Raw genomic sequence first — 18,991 nt, forward strand, 5'->3', positions numbered from 1 at the left:
GGGGGGGGGGGGGGAAGGGAGGAGATATGACAGTTTGCTTCAATAAAGATTACAGCCTTGTAAACTATGTTTTCCAAGTTCTACTCTGTCCTGTCCAGTCATTGTAAATCAGAATAGATGACAGGAGGGTTTGGCTTGGATGGGAATGTCTAATCCATTTTCTAACTCCAGTTAAAAAAAAAAAAGCAAAAAGTAATTCCGCCTCTTGTCTACCTCCCTGCAGAAGGGGAAGGCAAGCAAGGCCATAGGAATTTCGGACTTGCACGAGTCATGGATGTATTGATGTCAGCCTGCCTCTTTAGAATTAGGCCCACACAGTTCACATTCACCTTCTTGGCAGCAAGGCTGCTGCTTCCGCACAGTTGAAGTACCCGCTCAGGACGAAGCCCCCTTTTCCAGTTGAAAGAACGCAGGGATTACCTCAGTAGCTTTTCCAGGTGCTGCTGCAACAGAAACAATTTGGGTGGTGGAGGTGGGGAGGGGTACTAACTCAGTTCCAAGTTTTAGGAGGCAGAAGGAGCAGAGAGGGGTCGCGGGGCGTCAAGGCTTTGCCTCTCGCTCGCAGCCGGGATCCCTACAGAAGGTGGGGAAAGCTCCTATGCTAACTCTGGAAGCCCATCCAAGAGACGCCGGGAGAGGGGGTATGACCTCAGCCGTCTCTGCCACGTTCCAGCCAATCAGTCTGGGATCTTGGCATCCGAATCCAGGACCCCCGAAGCCGGAGGCGACGCGAGCCAATGAGGAGTGGGCTGGAGAAGAAGGACAGGCGGTCAGCCTATGGAGGCGGAGAGGCCCGGCTGCGCGTATCCAAGGAGCGCCGGGCTCGGGCTCGGGGGTGTGGCGCGGCGCCGGCGGGGGTGGGCGGGCGCGCCGGGCGGCAGGTGTCGGAGGCGTAGGCATTCGGCGGCGATGGAGCGGCCGGGGGGAGCTGCGGACTGCTTCTCGCGCTGGCCCCACGGCCTCGGCTTCCTCCTCTTCCTTCTCCAGCTGCTGCCGCCGGAGACCATCGGTCAGGACCGACTGGACGCGCCGCCGCCGCCCGCCGCGTCGCTGCCGCGCTGGTCCGGCCCCGTCGGGGTGAGCTGGGGGCTGCGCGCGGCCGCGGTCGGGGGCCGGTTTCCCCGCGGCGGCCGTTGGCGCCGCAGCGTGCCGGGTGAAGACGAGGACTGCGGCCGGGTCCCGGACTTCGTCTCCAAGCTGACCAACAACACACACCAGGTGAGCGGGCCCCGGGCCCGGGCGCCGCCCGGACTGCGAGGTGCTGCCCCGGGCTCTTCGCGGCCGCCTCTTCCTCCTGCGCAGCCCGCCTCTCCTCCGCGCACGTCCCGCGCCTCCGCCTTTGAGGAGACCCCGGGAGCTCTCGGCTGGGCCGGTGTCTCCGCGCCCTGGGCCGGGCCTCGAAACGGCGGCGGGCGGAGCCGGGCTCGGCGTCTCCCGGGACGCCTCGGCCCGCACGAGTGTTTCGTCATAGGAGAGACAGTCTGAGACTTTCACGGCATTCTTTTTTTTTTTTTTTAAGTTGTCAAAACCTACTGAGCATTACTGTTTTCCTTCAGTATTAATAGTCGGGATCCAGTAACGCTATTATCCAAACATCGTAAGTGTTTGGAGGAGAGTTGGGCTTCTCGGAAGCAAAGGTGTGTTCTCTTTGGATCAGTAATTTCTGGGTGGTTAGGTGGGTATTCAGGAACCCCAAGAGTCCGTGTTAAAAGGCCACTGAAACGTGTGCATTTAAAAAAAAAACAAACAAAAAACACACACACACAAAAACCCAGCTCGGAAATAGATGACAATATGTGTACGTGTTCTTTTCTTACTCCTTCTGCTCTGTTTTCGAACTCTGACCAGAAAGGATGTCTGTATCATTTTGTAACATGATAAAGTGATTGCAGATATGTTGCTTTAAGCCATTTCCTAATCAAAAGACTTAAAAATTGTGGCTGTTCTTTTTTCAAGTGGGGGACAAGCAGCTCAACCTTTGCACACTATTGAATTGATAAAGCCAGTTATTAGGAATGCCCTGGCTTCTTGCTTCAGGGTTTTTTTGTTTTGTTTTTTATTGACGACTTAATTGTTTAGGTTAATGGTCATTTTCATAACATTTTCAATTTACTGTAGTTCTTCCCTTAATTTCCTTTCCTGTTTGTTCCGATGTACTGTTTATGACTGCGCTCTTTTCTCTGTCAGAGAGAGTTGCACTTGAGGGCCAGAGATGGATCATTGTGGCTCTGCACCTCCACTTGTCCTTGTATAAATAAGCACATTGTCCATCAACTTAGCCTCATTTTCCCCTGGGACTATTGTTCTTCCTCTGTCTAGACCATACTTGTTATCCTTTGACATAATTGTTAGATCTGGGGACCCAGGGCCCTCACAGTCAAGGCACAAGAATTCCAGGATAACTCTACTTAATACAACCCAGAGTCAAACGAATGCTGAAGGGTGGGACAGTTTTTTTGTCAGGTCAAGGGCAGATAGCGTGGAATGATTACTGGCAAGTCATCCTGTTTGATGAGGAAAAAAATAATCCCATAGACTTTCTTCTCACAGTAGGAGGTTGAGAAAGACTTTGACATTGATGGTTATATTGTTCTGGGACTACTCCTTCTTTGAGCTGGTTGAACTCCGGGTTCTCAATTCACTTTTCACATTCTTCCCAGCTTTAGATCTGCTGCTTCTCCTGGATTGGGTACCTTTCATTATAGCTTTTCCTGGTTAGCTTGAATTGATAGGTCATTTATTAATTTCTAGAGTAAAAGGTTGAGGGAAAACAGATCAGAGGTTCTTAGGCTAAATTTTCCTGAGCGCTGATCTGAAAGCACTCGTTTTTTAAACTTAATGTATGAAAACACAACTTTCATTTTATTTATCTGTTTACAATGGCTTTTCTCAGCTTTTCTTTTTTGTTTCCAGTCTTCTGTCCGTGACCTAATTTAGAATAACTATTTCCCCATTGTTTAAGTTAAAAACAAAAAAACACACCAACTTTTTGTGTCTTGGGTAGAGTAGGTCATTAGTTTTACAGTAAAAAATTCATACCCTTTATGTTTCCTTTCATTGATTGCAATAAAACAGCTCCTTATTTGCTAAGCATCTGTAGTCTCTTTTTTAGAGATCTTATTGGGGGTTGTTGTTGTAGGTTAAGTACCGTGGAGTCAGTTCCGACTCATAGTGATTGACTTTGCACAGGGTTCCAAGGCTATAAATCTTTACGGGAGCAGAAAGCCTCATTTTTCTCCTGCGGAACTGCTGATAGTTTCGAACTGCTGCCCTTGAGGTTGGCAGCCCAACGCATGACCACTGAGCTACCAGAGCTCCTTATTGGGGGTGCTAACTTGTATTGCTAGTAAAAAGTAGAGTCCTTGCTGCCAGCCTTCACCAAAGAAATGGTTGAGTAAAGTAGCTTGTGCGGGTTTCTGCTGCCTTGACCAATAATTGTTACGTAATAGTCTTCTGCTTTTCAGGTCTCAGTCTTGTAAAGTCATAATTAAAAATAGTGAACTCTGTTAAGAGGATTAGTATTTTGGGCTTCCTTATAAAGAGTGTCAAATGAAAGCGTCTGCATGGCAGAACAATAGCAAAGATTGTATGGATTCTTGTAGTTGGGGAAGAAAAATGCTATTTGTGGTTGCTTTTTCTATAGAAGATGAATGGAGACAGTTCCCAAGAAAAAAGCAAACTTTTGGTTCTCTTCTTGCTTCATATAACTTGACGCTGTTCTTGTTGTGCCACGTTAACATGTGTAATCAATGAATGTGAATACCAGCCAAACACCCAGAACTGTGCTAGGTGCTGGAGAGAAAAGATCACACAGAGAATGAAAAGTCATGGAAGATTTTAGCAAATCGCCTAGACATCTTTCTGTCTTACTTGGCAATGAGGATATTTTGGCATTTAATCTTTTTAAGAACGTAAAATGGAACTAAAGAATGGCAGTGCCTTTACAGTCTTCTGGCTCTAGACCTCTTCCCTAATGACCTATGACTCAGGCTTCTTCACTCTTGAAATCCAACAGGTTATTCTCTTTGCCTTAGTCTCTCTGTTTCTCTCTGGGAGATTTCCTTTCACATTATTTCTTTTCAACCTCTTGATTTTAAATTTGGTTCAAATATATTGCATTTATTGTAAACAGTATGTCGTTTTCAGATGGATGTCATAATGATTACATGCTTTATTTTAGAATTTCAGGGAAGAGAGGGAAACGTTGTCTTTTCTAATTATTGTTATTGTAAGTCACTTATAGATGGAAGGTGGGAAATAGAAGAAGCTAGTGATAAAAAATGGGAGTCCTGGTGTTGCGCTGTGGGTTAATGATCCAGACTGCAAAGCCGTTTGAACTGCAAGGTCGGCGGTTCAAGCTCACAAGCTGCTCCTCTGAAAACCCTATACAGGGTCACTATGGGTCGGAACTGACTCGACGTCACTTCACAACAACACAACAACAGTGATAAAAATAATTGACTGTTACTAAAAAGAAAAAAGGAATGATTCAGAAAATCAAGGTGGACCTTACCAAACATTATGCTCCTTAATTTTGTTCTCTGGGTTTGAAATATTAGGAAAAAGCAGTGTATAGCACAGTGAGGGAGGCTCTGAGGCTAACATGACTATATTAAAAACCTGATTCTCTCTCTTATTAGCTGTGTGGTCCTGGGTAAATTACTTTTCTGTGTTGGTTTCTAATTTGTAAAATGGAGACAAGAATACTTAATTCATAGAGTTACTGTGAGAATTAAATGAGTGTTCATTTTATATGCAGAGATTTTATATGTATGTGTATATGGCATGTATTTATATGAGCTCATTAGAATAGTAACTGGTACATAGTTGTTAATGAGCCATCTGGTCTACTCATGGTGGCCCCATAAGTGCAGAGTAGAACTGCTCCGTAGGATTTTCAAGGCTGTGACCTTTCAAAGCAGATCACCTGGCCTGCCTTCTGAGGTGCCTCTGGATGGGTTCAAGTTGCCAACCTTTCCACTGAACTTGTACCACCCACTGCCTCTACAGTATATAATTAGCACTAAATCAATAGCTTTTTATTATTAGGCATCATTTATAAATGCTTTTTTTTTCCTCTTAGACTCAGTAAATAACCTTCCTTTTTCCTTTAACCCCATACTATTTTCATGCCATACTTTTAATTGATTCTTTCCTTCAAGAGCTTGGAGTGTTTATGTTGTGTGTAATCTTTGTACTTGGAGAGAAATTGAGCAAGACTATAAGATTTTGTTAGTATTGGTTGCTAAGTTGGGTCGCTTCAAAACATTCTTCCTGTAAGCACCCTTTGGAGGGTAGGCATGAAAATGCCTTAAAGAAACAGATGAACTTCCTTAACCAGAGTCATGGTGGTGTCTGGCATAATTTCCTTTACTTCTCATTTCTGTGCTCCAGTCATTTGGCAATTTCCTGAAAGCTTGCAGAATTTAAGGATAATAAAGCCAGGAATTGTTGTCCCTTTCCCCTGTCACTAACTGCTTTACACATAATTTCCCAACCTCTATCCCAACATCAAAGCATCTGGCTTCTTAAATAAACAGCCTCTGTAGGGAGGCCATGTTGTACGGGATGTCAGCTCTGAGAAGAATGTGTGTGTTTGTTTGTTGGTGCTGGCAGGGCTGGGCCCGGCCGACGCGTCTGAATGTGCCTGTCAGAGGTTTCAAGGAGCTGCTTCTCTCGCTCAGCCTGTTGTCGTGGGGCATAACACCCGGGACTCGGAAGGTCAGTGCCTTTAATGGCCCTACAACTTCCTAATAGCCTCATTTATTCTAGTACTCAGCCTCTCTTCATACCACTTTCCCTAGCACCCCACCCTTTACTCTGTTGTATCTGCTCTTGAGTTATGTTTCCTCCATTTGGAGGATCTCCTCCTTGGTCCTGTTTGCTCACAGTGAGCAAAGCCCTCATGAAGAGTCCTCCCCCCTGCAGTGCACTTGTCAGACCTTTGACCCCTGGAACATTGTTAAAGTGACTTCCTGCATTGGGGATAAAAAGTATCATCAAATTTGATGAAGTATAATTTTACCTGGGCAAAGGTAAGCCTTCATGTGAGGTTTGGTTGGGATGAGGGTGGTGAGCCAGCCAGGTATGACAAATGGCCTGAAGGGAATGCCATGGAACAATTAGGTTGGTTCTCTGCTGCTGCAACTGTTTGGCTCTGTGCATAGAGATTTTTAATTAGAAATCTGTCTGCGTCTCATGTCTGTTTGTGGAAATAATTGGAAGAAGGTTTATATTCTAGTTAATTTCTAATAGTTGTTTTCTTTTTTATAATAATAATAGTAATAATGATAATAATAGGCTCTCCATTTGATCAGATCTTTCATGTCAAGTTCACAGAGGTTATTAAAGTTTCTCCTGCCCTGTGTCAATTTCCAGTCGGCTCTTGCCAACATGCATTGTCTTCTCAGTGGATTTAGAGTACTCCCCAGTTTTTTTTCTTAGCTGGCCTGTTGCCCTTGTGTGATCGTAGCATCCTGGGCAGTACTCAGCTCTGAGTTATGGTGGGTAGAACAGGAAAGGAACATTTCCTCTTTTCTTCCTCCCTCTCTCCTCATCTCTACTCCTGCCCTTCAATTTCCCTTATTATAGAATGTGAACTGCGTTTTGAGGCTGGAGAAATGATGCTCAGATGTTTTATGTGAGTGGAAACTCTAGTCTAAACTAAGACAGACAAAAACATCCAATTTGGCATATGTGGCATCAGCTTCACAAGTGTTAGGAAAATTGTGCATTTGTAAATTTCTATTCTGCTCACCCTTTTCTATCCTTTGGTAATCAAACAGCATTTGTTACATATTTTATCTCTCTTCTTGAAAACTTACCAAACTTCTTCCCACTCTCTTTGTTATCTCACTGATCTGCTTGTAGGTGGGCTTGAGAAGTAATGGGGCTTGAGGAACAGTCTGATCAATTTCAGGCAGTTCTAGGCAGCTCTTTTATTGTTTTAATAATGGCTGCAATCAAAGTTGGGTTAGTAATATGACTGAGGTAGTTGGATTGAATACATTTTTATGACAATTCATATCTATAAAGATTAGGTGAATGCTGCACATACGGGTCTTGTGTGTGTTGTTGTTATTGTTGTGGTTTGTAATATTGGTGGTTATTTTTTCCCCCTCTCACTCAGGAAACCACACTAAAAGAAAAATCCTTCCATTCAGAACTTACGGTGTTCTGCTTAGAAACTTTTCTATAAATGTAATTTATTTTCTGCTTTACCCTTTAGTGTCTGACCCTCAATTCCTCATCTACAACATATGAAGTATTGGAATAGACTTAAAATATCTAAAAAAGCTCATTATTCATAAGGAAGAAGAGGAAGCAGGGGTTGTGATCACCATTGCATATTGGTGAACTCTGAATTTAGAAGCAAACTGCCCTGTTCTGCTTCCCAGTTGAACTTGGACACAGCATGGATGTCACATCTGGTGGTTATTTGTTACCACCTCCAGAGTAGATAGCAGGAACATTTCTTGTTTGTGATTATGAAAGACATTTGACTCTAATTTTTGATGTAATGCTTTATTATTCCTTGTTGACTGAAAAATCTAATGCTTAATAAAAGCTACTAGTTTGGATAATCAAAAAGCAAGCCCATTAGATATGTGGAATTAAATTTTTTTTTTTCCATTGTTGCAGCACTTTGTCCAAACTGAGGTTCTTTTCTTCTTCCTGGCTGTCTGTTTCTGTATATCTGAAAGTAGATGGTCAGTTTATCATTAGCATACTCAGTCCTGTGCTAGTTAGAAAATTACATGGGATTAATTGGCTGGGTTTCTTTTCACCAGAAGAGAATAATTTGTACCTCTGCTCCTTCTAAGATTTATGAGTGTTCTGCCTCTCTCATGCTTGATTTTGTTTAAAGTTTTAAACTTTTCTTCCTGTATGTTTTTCAAAAAAGAAAACCAACTAAACTTACTTGAGCCAATTGCAAGTCTGGTTAAACAGTAAGATCACCATGAAAGGATCAAGATAAATTGAAATAGGAAGGAAAAGTTTAATTAGCTCAAATACTTTGTAGACAAGGCAGATGAATGTTTATCTGGGATCTGCTATTTGTCCCAGATAAACATTTTGAATACTGGATTCAAAATATAGGTCTGTTGTATTGCCACAGACAAGTCACTTCACTTATCTGCCCTTAGTGGTTCTGTTTTCAGGCTATAGAAGCAGCTCTTAGGATTGTTTGGAGGATCAAATGAGAAGTTTTATCAGCATGCTTTGTTAAATGTAAGATATTGTGTAGATGTCATTTATTTGAACACTTACTGTGCCAGATACCCTGTTATCAAGTGCTGTACTCCTACTTGCCCATGAGAAGCTTGAATCTAGTTGTGTCCAAGTCTGTACACAACATTAAGAATGAAAGATTTTGACATTGGTGCTAACTTAAGGATTTGAATCCTCAGAGATGATTTTCTGGGGCTTTAGAAGAAGACATAATGACCATAGTGTGATGACCTAGCAAGGGTTCCTGGATGAAGAGAGGCAAGTTTTAGCGAGATCTGTAAAGGCATGGAGGTAGGAAATCCAAGTCATGCTCCTGGTCGCTTCTGACTCACAGCAAACCTGTATAGGGTGTCCAAGTGGCTGGTGTGTTGAACTGCTGACCTTGAGGTTAGCAGTCCAGTGCTTACAGTACAGCACCACACCAGGACCCCAGGTGGTGAACCATAAATGGTTTATGTTGGAGGCATTTCTAGGAAAATGGGAAGTAAAAAAAGATAGCTGTATTAAGGGATGGGAAAAAAGTGTGGGTGAGGGGTTTGGCATGAGGACCTCCTGGTGAGAATGTTTTAATAGGTAGTGCTAGACATGAGGTTATGGGGTCCTGGTGTGGATTGTAGAATAAGCACGAACTGCTAACCACAACCCATCAGCCACTCTTCAGAAACTCTATAAAGGGTCTTTACAAGTTGGAATGGACTCAACGCCACTTAACACAACAAAGACATGAGGCTAGAGCTGGAAAAACCAGAGCTGAGAAGAGTTGTCCTTTCAGAGGTGGCTGTAGGCCTGCAAGTAGATGTACAAAACAGAGGACAGGGCAGACACCTTTATATTTCAAATATAAAGTGCTAATGCCTTCAAGGAATACTGAACCTTCTGGGAGGATTCTAGGCCTGAGAAATTCAGGAGCTATATAAGTGCCCATAAACAGAGTTCGCTCTTTTAAACGTAGTAAACCCACAAGGATAAGATTGAACTCGTGCTGAAACAGTTTGAATCAGATTGTTAGGCTAACCAGCTGGTCAGATCCCTTATTTTTACTGATGAGATTAAGTGATTTGTTTACAGGGCAAGAGTTGGTGAGTAGAACGTTGTTGTCACAGCATGGAAGTGCTTTGTAGAGATGTTTTAAATCGATGCATTTGTTTTAGGAATAAGGCAAGCTTGTAGACACATTAGAAGTCATGTCGTTGTGAAGTCTACTCTTCCTTTCAAGGTCACAGTACCCTAGCCAGAGCTCAGTTAGCCATTCTAAGCCTCACTTCCACATCGGATGAAATAGAGAATCACTTTGAGGCTCTTGAGAGAAAATGTATTATGAATGAGTTTTGAAAACTTTGCAATATCTTATATGTGTGATTTGTATGTCTTTCTTAAAAAGCCTACTGATATGTCATAGCCTCTAAAGAACTCTAGTAGCGTAATGGTTATGAATTGGGCTGCTAACCTCAAGGTCAGCAGTTTGAAACTACCAGCCATTCCAAGGAAAAAAGATGAGGCTTTCTCCTCCTGTAAAAGATTTACAGGGTCGCTATGAGTCAGAACCGACTCCAAGGCACACCACCACCACAGGGCCCAATTGTCAGCCAAAAGATACTGATAAATATTAACCAGCTCCAGCTGGACATATGCATAAAGGAGGCAAGAGGCATGCATGTATTTGGCTTTTATCACTTGGCAGAGTTGGATAACAGGCTGGGGCGGGGGTGGTGAGAATGAGAGTGAGTCAAGTTTGGCAGAAATGTGAGAAGTGTGTGTGTTCTTTTTTTAACCATCCTGACTACATCAAATTTTTAATTTGTTAGTATGATTGGTAGTTTTGTATGCTAGTGGTTTGGGGAAGAGCATGATCTCAGGGATCAGACAGACTTGGATTCAGACTTCAGCGATGACCAATGACAAATGAATATCTCTAAACCTTTGTTTTTTCATTCAAAAAAATGGAGGCAATAATGCCTCCTTTTTGGGTCATTTTGAAGGTTAAATGAGACAGTGTGAAATTCCTTCTTTATTGAGGGTTTCCAAATGGTTATTTCCACAATGCTTTGGATGCAGTACCAGTTACACGCTCAAATATTTGTGTGTGTGCTTAAAATTTTGTTTTCATAGCTGTGATATTCCAAGAATTCTCATGGGGCACTCACAGGAACCAAATCTGATTTAAGAAATGTGTACTAATGTCCTTGGACTCAGGATTAAAAAGGGCTGGGTGAGGGAGAGACTACCTATTCCGAGTGCCTTTCTTGAAGTTATAGGAGATGGAGCAGGAAATAATAATCCCACTGTCATCAAATAACCTGACCATCTAGTTATGATAGTTCTAAGTGTGTGTTATATATTTTCTTACAGTTCCAAATAAATAAAACCATAAAAATAAGTCTACGTATAATTTAGTATCTATATTTCTTCTTCACTAGGCTTCATTGTTTTTATTAGGTGCTGTTGAGTCAGTTCCAACTCATTGTGACCCTATGCACAATAGAGCAACACACTGCCTTGCCCTCCGCCATCCTTACAGTTGTTATGTTTGAGTCCATTGTTGCTGCCAGTGTGTCAATCTAATTTGTTGGGGGGTCTTCCTCTTTTTCTCTGATCCTCACTTTACCAAGCATGTCCTTCTCCAGGGACTGAATCCTCCTGATAGCATATTACCACCCTCACTTTTAAGAAGCATTCTGACCGTGCTACTGCTGAGACAGATTTGTTCTTCTGGACGTCCATGATACTTTGAATATGTGTTACCAACACCATAATTCAAATGCATTAATTCTTCTCTGATCTTCTTTACTCATTTCCAACTTTCACATGCATATGAGATGATTGAAAATACCACGGGTTGGGCCAAATGCACCTTGGTCCTCAAAGTGATAATCTTTGTTCTTTAACAAAGAGGTCTTTTACAGCAGTTTTTCCTAATGCAATACATCATTTGATTTCTTGATTGCTGCTTCCATGCACATTAAAAGAAAAGACAACAACCTTCCCTCACCACAGCACTCTCTATTCAATTGAGTTCAGTAATTTATTACATTGGTCATACAGAACTCAGACACCAGACTCAGTGTTATGGGGTTTGTAAGAGAAGTTAACAGGTTACAAATCATGACCAGAAAATGCACAGAGCACAGTTGTTCTATCAGGACGACCTTTCCTCAGTGGTGCCCATAGGCAGGCCTCTTTCTGCCTGAGTAATGTTAACAAAGCTCTTAGAGAGCTGCTGATAAGCGCCCACTGGGCACACTCCTCCATGGTAAACCTCAGCCTGAAGGCACTTGACTCTAGCTCCATGGGTCCTCAAACCTAGCCTCCCCCGCCAACTAAGTGCCTGGAAGCACCCCATTCTGCAAGCAAACCTCCTTCCTGTCTAAATTAATCTGTCACCTTTACTTGCTCTGTGGGATGGGGAGCCCACTGCTCTGTCACGTGCTCTAGTTCTGGGTTCTGTTGCTGCTGCTGCTCTGCCATTCTTCCCATGTCATAGCTTTTTGTTCCTGAGTCAGGGAGGTCCAAGGAACAAGACTCTTTGGGTCCAAATGACATGCTTCATTCCTGCCTCTTCTTTGATGGTGGTGGGATCCCCCCGTCTGCTTCTGAGATGGCTCATTTTTATACACGCTAGAGTTTCACGTTTTTACAATTACAGTTAACAGTGTTAACATTCACAGCTGTGTCTTCTCTCAACTTTTCTCTTACCCAGGCCAGCCAGGAAAAGCATTGTTTGGTGGAAATTACAAAGAACTAAGACAAGGAGATTTGGTAGCGTAGTGGTTAAGAATCGGGCTGCGAATCACAAGGTCAACAGTTTGAAACTTACCAGCTATTCTGCTGGAGAAAGATGAGGCTTTCTGCTCCCATAAAGATTTACAGCCTCAGAAACGCTGTACAGGGTCGCTATGAGTCAGAACCTACTCCACGGCACATAACCACCACCACAGTCTAATGCCTTTGTATAGTCAACAAAGCACAAGTAAACATGTTACTGGTATTTTCTGCTTTCAGCTTAAGATCCATCTGACATTAGCAATGATAGCTTTCATTCCATATCCTTAACTGAATCTAGCTTGAATTTCTGGCATCTCCCTTACAATGGATGTGTTGTTGCAACCGTTTTTTAAATTTTCTTCAGCAGTATTTTACTTGCATGAGATATTATTTGATGGCTTCGCATTTTGTTGGATCGCCTTTCTTTGGATGGACACAGATATGGATTTCTTCTAGTAAGTTGACCAGGTAGCTAGCAGTCTTCCAAATTTCTTGGCATAGATGAGTTGCTTTTGTTTGTTAAAGCATTCAGTTTGTTTCTGTCAATTACTAGAGAAATGGAAACATCACCTTCAGAAATGTATACACCTCAATGGAGAATAGGACGAGAAATAAGTTTCACATTTTAATACTTTTGTTTAATTAAGGCTTCTGTGATTTTGTGGAGTCCTGATGTGGTGCTGTGGTTTTTATATGCTGGACCGCAAGTCCGTTTGAACCACAAAGTCGGTGGTTCAAAATCACCAGCTGCTCCTCAGAAACACTATACATGGTTGCTATGGGTCAAAATCGACTCAGCGGCACTTAACAGCAACAGATGGTTTTGTAGCAATATTTTCGGATTTACCCTCCTGTATAGTAAGTGTTCAGAGCTCAGAGCTCTGGTAGCGTAGTAGTTAACAAATCGGGCTGTGAACTTCAAGGTCAGCAGTTCGAAACTACCAGCTGTTCCATGGGAGAAAGATGAGGCGTTCTGCTCCCATAAAGATGTATAGCCTCGGAAACCCTGTACAGGGTCACTATAAGTCGAAATCAACTCCACGGCACACAACCACCAGCCATAGTAAGTGTTCGGAGTCCTGGTGTGGTACTGTGGGTTAATGTGCTGGACTGCAAAGTCAGCTTGAACCACAAAGTTGGTAGTTCAGGCTCACCACTTGCCCCTTGGAAATCCTACCGAGTCACTATGAGTCAAGACTGCCTCTAGGGCACTTAGCAACAACAGTTATGGAATGAATTATTCCATGCAAATTAATTTTTAAAACCTAAGGCAATACCCATGGGTTGTCAGAAGAACCAATAGATCCATTTTCAAAGAAGTGCAGCCAGAGTGTTCCTTGGAGGCCAAGATGGCCAAGCTTTGTCTCTCATACTTAGGACATACTGTCAGGAGGGACCAGTCACTGGAGAAGGATCTCATGTTTGGTAAAGTACAGGGTCAGAGAAAAAGTGAAAGACCCCCAACAAGATGGATTGGGCAAGTGGCAGCATCAATGGACTCAAGTTTGGCAACAGTTGTGAGGTTGCTCAGGATCGGACAGTGCTGTGCATAAGGTCGCTATGGGCCGGTACTGACTCGATGGCACCTAACAACAGCAAGAAGAAGGCTATACTTTCAGATGCAAATGAAATAAAATACATTTTTAATAAAAACCTTTCTAAAATATTGTCCTGCCTTCTTAACAGTATGACCCTGAATCATGAAGAGGAGATAAGATTAAGCTGTTGCATGACTCACATCATTGTAATGTGGTATGGCATCAGCACCTAAGGTCTGTTGAGATGGGGTGTGTGTGTGATTTTTCTCTCATTTCAAATAGCCCAACCTTATCAGCTTAAGCTCTGGTAGCGTAGTGGTTACGAATCGGGCTGCGAACCTTAAGGTCAGTGGTTCGAAACTACCAGTGGCTCCGCAGGAGAAAGATGAGGCTTTCTACTCCCGTAAGGATTTACACCCTCGGAAACCCCTTTAAGCACCTTTGTCTGCCTGTTTAAGTTTACTTTTTCTCCTCTGCAGCACCAGTATTCCCCCTACAATATCATGTTCTTTCTTGCTGCTGTTCCAGTCATTTCTAGATACACCATCTCCTAATATAATCTGCTGCTTCTGTGAACTATGAAAGCAGATTACTAATTTCAGGCAATTCTGACAGGCTTAAGTAAATTGAACTAGAGTGACAGTCTGCAGGTTGCTTTTAGGGGTTGAAGATTTTTATTGCATGGATGGTGGTGTTTGTTTTCCTCTTTTCCTTCCTTTCAGTTAATGTGCCCGGAGTGTTGAAGTTTCTAGGATGAAAGTTGCTGTTGCCCTTTCCTTTTAACACTGGAATATTGTGGAGCAGAGAGCAGACTTAAAAAATAGAAAATAAACAAACCCAAAAGCCAGGTACATAGCAGTGGAAAAGCAAACTAGTAGTTAGATTATTGATGAGTCACAGAATTTTAAAGCTTAGAGGGACTGAAAAGATCCTTATGCCAGCCCCCTCACGTTTGTGGCGATGTTAGGTTATATTGACCAAGTTCACACAGCTTTCAGCAGAGCTGGGTGTCAGATTCAGGTGGGTCGATGACTAGCCCAGTGCTCTTCTTCTGTATCATCTTACCTCTCAGAAAACTCGGAGTAATTGGATAGATCGAAATGTATACATTATTTTAAGGTTTTTCATTGCCAATAATAGTCTCTATGAGAACTGTGTCATTTGTGATCTTATTTTTGGCTCATATGTTATTGATGGCCTTAGCAGTGCTTTACTTAGCTGTTCTGTATTCTGTTAAGGTTTTCTTCTTGCCTTCTGACCCAACTTGTGTTCCAGACTTCTCTTGTGTGTCTTTGTGTTCCTGCTTTGAGGTTTGGAAGCATAATCCTGAATTACCATTCTGTATGGACTCGCTAGACAATTAACCACAAGATTGGCAGTTCAAACCCACCAGCCACTCCTTGGAAACCCTGTACAGAATCAACTGTATGGCACTTAGCAACAACAACAACAACAACGACAATGGGCTCCTGAGGTCCGTGGGTGGTGGACATGGTTTGCAGTCAACTATGAACCTAAAGGTTGGTGTTTCTCAATCTGCTTCCACAAAGACTGCAGCCAAGAAAACCCTGTGGAGCAGTTCTGTTCTGTACTACATGGGACCACCATGAGTCACAGTAGACTAGATGGCAGTGGATCTCCTTTTTACTACAGGCTCTCCAATGCCTTACTTTCATATGTTGCTTCATGCTTATTCCTGTAAGTATCCACTGCCACTGAGTTAATGCCAACTCACAAAGTAAACTTCCCCATAGGGTTTTCAAGGCTGTAGGGTTTTGTAGACTGCCACATCTTCCCACAGAGCAGCTGGTAGGTTCAAATCATCAACCTTCTGGTTAGCTGCCGAATGTTTAAACCACTGCACCACCTGGACACCTTATCCCTGTGAGTGAAAGAGTTTAGTTTTACTCGGACGAAGTGGATTCCCAACTAAGTTTAGTTAACCTTTGTAGTTTTATTTTCACTATGCCGATTGCCTTTGTCAGTTAAATGGTAGTTAGATGTTTGTTTGTAGAGTATAAGCTTTATGAGCACAGAGCTACTATCACTGGTGTTTCGCTTCCCTAGTGTCGATAATAGGGCCAGGCACATGATGGCTTGCAGATGTAGATGCCAAATGAAGGAATGTTTGTAAGGGATGCGGTCACTCCCTCCCTGGCTTGTCCAGAAGGCTGCTCCTGATGGCCGTGATGCTCTTGATGGCCACTTACAGATGGTCTTGCGACGCGACTCACACCTGAGGACTAACCTGCCCTCAGCTGTGCCAGTGTTAGTCCTTTCAGTATTTTACTTTAGATCAGGTGTGTAACTAAAGAGAGGCGGGACTTTCTCATTACAGTGTTTGTGGGGTTTTTCCCAAGCTGTAGGCACTTTTCAGACCAACTTTAAGTTCTCCAAGCTACAGTAACAGTAATTTAATTGTGTTTCTAGTTTAATTAGATGTAGTGGTGATAGTGATGGTGGTTATGTGCCATGAAGTTGATTCCCTACTTATAGCAACCCTGTATAGGGTTTCTGAAGCTTTAAATCTTTCTGGAAGCAGAAAGTTTCATCTTTCTCCACAATGAGATGTAGAAACAAAGTAATTTCCACCAAAAATAGTGGTGTTTTTTTGGCTTTTCAGCATTTCCCAAGAGAAGTAGGGATTATCCACGTAAGCATAGAAATGGACATTTGTGTTAATTCATGATCTCCAAAATTTGTGGGCCTCCTGCTATGTAATGTTGTTGTTGTTAAGTGCTGTCGAGTTGGTTCTGACCCATAGTGGCCCTGTATAGGGTTTCCAGGGAGTGACTGGTAAGCTTGAACCATCAACCTTGCGATTCAAACCAACTTTTCAGTCCTGTGGACTAACCCACAGTGCCACACCAGGACTCCAACCTGTGATGGTAGGTAGTGAGTCTTGCATTAAACACTCTCAAGGAAAATGTATTTCAGAGAAGGTAGTCCACACTCTTTCCTCTTTGTAATATAATGAGTTCCTGAAAAACTATTTGACAGTGGGATGTAGACTGTAAATGCCAGCCAGTAACTCCTGCTGCCAGGGCTCCCCTGTAAGGAGAGAAGAAGACTGGCAGTGCCATCAGGAACACTAGCAATCCCTGCTCAACAGGTGCCAAGCAGAAGTCTAAATATGGCTCTGAGAAGTTAGTTCAGGGTATCAGTGAATAGTGAGGTTAGAATATGGTGGTGTTAGGCAGTCTACCTTAAATCAATGTCTGTGTCAATATGACTCAGTGTAGCAAGGACTCTCTGACCCAACCTGTAACTTGCTGTTACAGTGTAATACAAATATGAATAAACAGTATACTTGTGTATGTATTTTATGCCACCTTTTCATATATGCTTTTATCAAAATGAAAATAGCTTATGTACTTATGGTTTTTGATAAGCTATTCCCTCTAATTGGGGGTGGAGTGAGGAGTAATTTGTTCACTCCATCAAAGGAATCTACTGAATTGTGACGGTCACAACTGTACAGGTAGAAGGTTTGGTTTTTTTTTTTATATAAAGGGGGAAGTAGTTAATCTTACAGTCCAGAAACAGAGGATCCTAGGACCATCAATGGAGAAGAGCACAAGTGGAATGCAGGACCTTGTCCAGAGAAGCAGGCTCCAGAGATAGAGGCAGAGATGAAGACATAGAGAGAGGGAGCAGCTGAGGACTCTAGATTCATGGGAAGAGAATAGCTGTGTGCTGGCGGCCAGGAGGCAGGCTTGCAGAATGTGCCTTTTAGTTGTTTAAATAATTATATATTCCTGAGTATTTTTGTGTACATTCCCCCAAAAAACAAAAAAAACTCCAGAGGAAATAGAAGCAAATACTGTTGAACGATGATGCACAGAGGGGATTATAGTGATTATTATAGTCATTGCAATGCAAGGAAATATGATAGGATGAGTGCAAAACCAGTGTTCTCCCATGTAAACTATCACTCAATTCACAATAAAAACTTAAAACCAAAAAGAAACCTACAAGACTGAAAATAGGGAACCAGAGATATCAGTGTATAATGAAGTCAACTACAAAGCAAAAAGGGAATAGTGTAGCTACAGGAGCTTACAAATGGCAAGGAAGTCAGATAGATTTTCAAGATACAACAGACTGTTTTAAGTGGGAAAAAAATTAATTACAGGGTAACCTCAAAGAACTTTCACAGCAAAACAAAAAAAGAGAAAAATCAGAAATCTTTAGTAAACACTAACAAACAGAGATGAAAATGAGAAGAAAACCCACAAATAAAAAGAAGAATCTACCACTTAGAAACAGTTGCTGTTAAATTTTGAACATCCTTCTAAGTTATCTCTTCTTAGCCATAAATACATACACATGACAGAGACCTTGTGTGGCACTGTAGGATCAGCACTGGACTGCTAGCCACATGGTCGGCAGTTCAAACCCACCAACTGCTCCTTGGAAACCTTATACTGGGCCTCTATGAGTCAGAATTGACTCAACTGCACTTACCAGCAATAATACCACACACATGATTTTGAATGCTATTCTGAAACCAGCTTTTTGCTTAACATGCTACAAATGTCTTTCAATGTCAGTAAATATCTAAGACAGTAGTAATAGCATGGTATTTTCTTCTGTTGCATTATTTACTTAGCCACAGTTCTGTTTCTCATCTGTAAAAGGCAGATATAATAATACCTCATGGGGCTGTTGTGTGGATTCAGTTATGTTGTTTTTGTTCAGTGCTGTCGAGTCAGTTCTGACTCATAGAAACCTTGTATAGGATTTCCAACGAGCAGCTGGTGGGTTTGAACTGCTGACCTGTGGTTAGTAGTCCTACAGCACCACACCAGGACTCTGAATTAAGTGATAATCTATATGAAATACTTCGCATAGCACAGTGGATATGGTATGTAGGAAGTAGTCAAATGGCATAGTCATATTCACTTCTTATTCATATGACCTAATAGCTACACCCCCGGAAAAGTTGTAGTAGTTGATATTCCCATTGGCAGTGTACCAAGGTGATCTGGTCTCCACACCTTCACTGAATACAATTTGTCAAGCTTTTTACTAGTCTTTGCTGGTTTGTAAGGTGAAAAATTTCACCAAATTGATTTTCTTTGATTAATGTGAGATTGAACAGATTTTCACATGTTGATTGGCCATTTCTTCTTTTATGCATTACTTGTTCATCTCTATCTTTATGAGCCAGTACTGCTGTAACAGAAATACCGTAGCAGGTGGCTTTAACGAACAAGAAATTTACTTATTTATAGCTTAGGAAGCTGGAAGTCCGAATGCAGGGCGCACTGACTCTTTTTTTTTTTTTAATTTAAAGCTTTTACTGTGGATTGAGTGAAAGTTTACAGGGCACATCATCAGTTTCACATTCAACAATTCATATAACTTATTTCATTACATTGATTATAATCCCCCCCCTCCCCCCATATACCATCAGTTAAAAGTATTTTTCTCTATCCCCTTTAGCTTTTTAAAAA

At 42.2% G+C, this 18,991-nt stretch overlaps 1 protein-coding gene across 1 annotated transcript in view; it reads left to right on the forward strand.

The window, feature by feature from the left end:
- Nucleotides 1-866: 866 nt before the first annotated feature.
- Nucleotides 867-18,991, forward strand: part of SORT1 (sortilin 1) — a 111,124-nt gene continuing 92,999 nt past the window's right edge. Inside the window, exon 1 of the mRNA XM_006865962.1 lies at nucleotides 867-1,218. Coding sequence (XP_006866024.1) covers nucleotides 910-1,218 — 309 coding nt within the window. The 5' untranslated portion in view covers nucleotides 867-909. The remainder of the gene's footprint in view (nucleotides 1,219-18,991) is intronic.

Source organism: Chrysochloris asiatica, unplaced genomic scaffold (assembly GCF_000296735.1).
Source record: "Chrysochloris asiatica unplaced genomic scaffold, ChrAsi1.0 scaffold00085, whole genome shotgun sequence".
In the NCBI taxonomy this organism is placed as follows: domain Eukaryota; kingdom Metazoa; phylum Chordata; class Mammalia; order Afrosoricida; family Chrysochloridae; genus Chrysochloris; species Chrysochloris asiatica.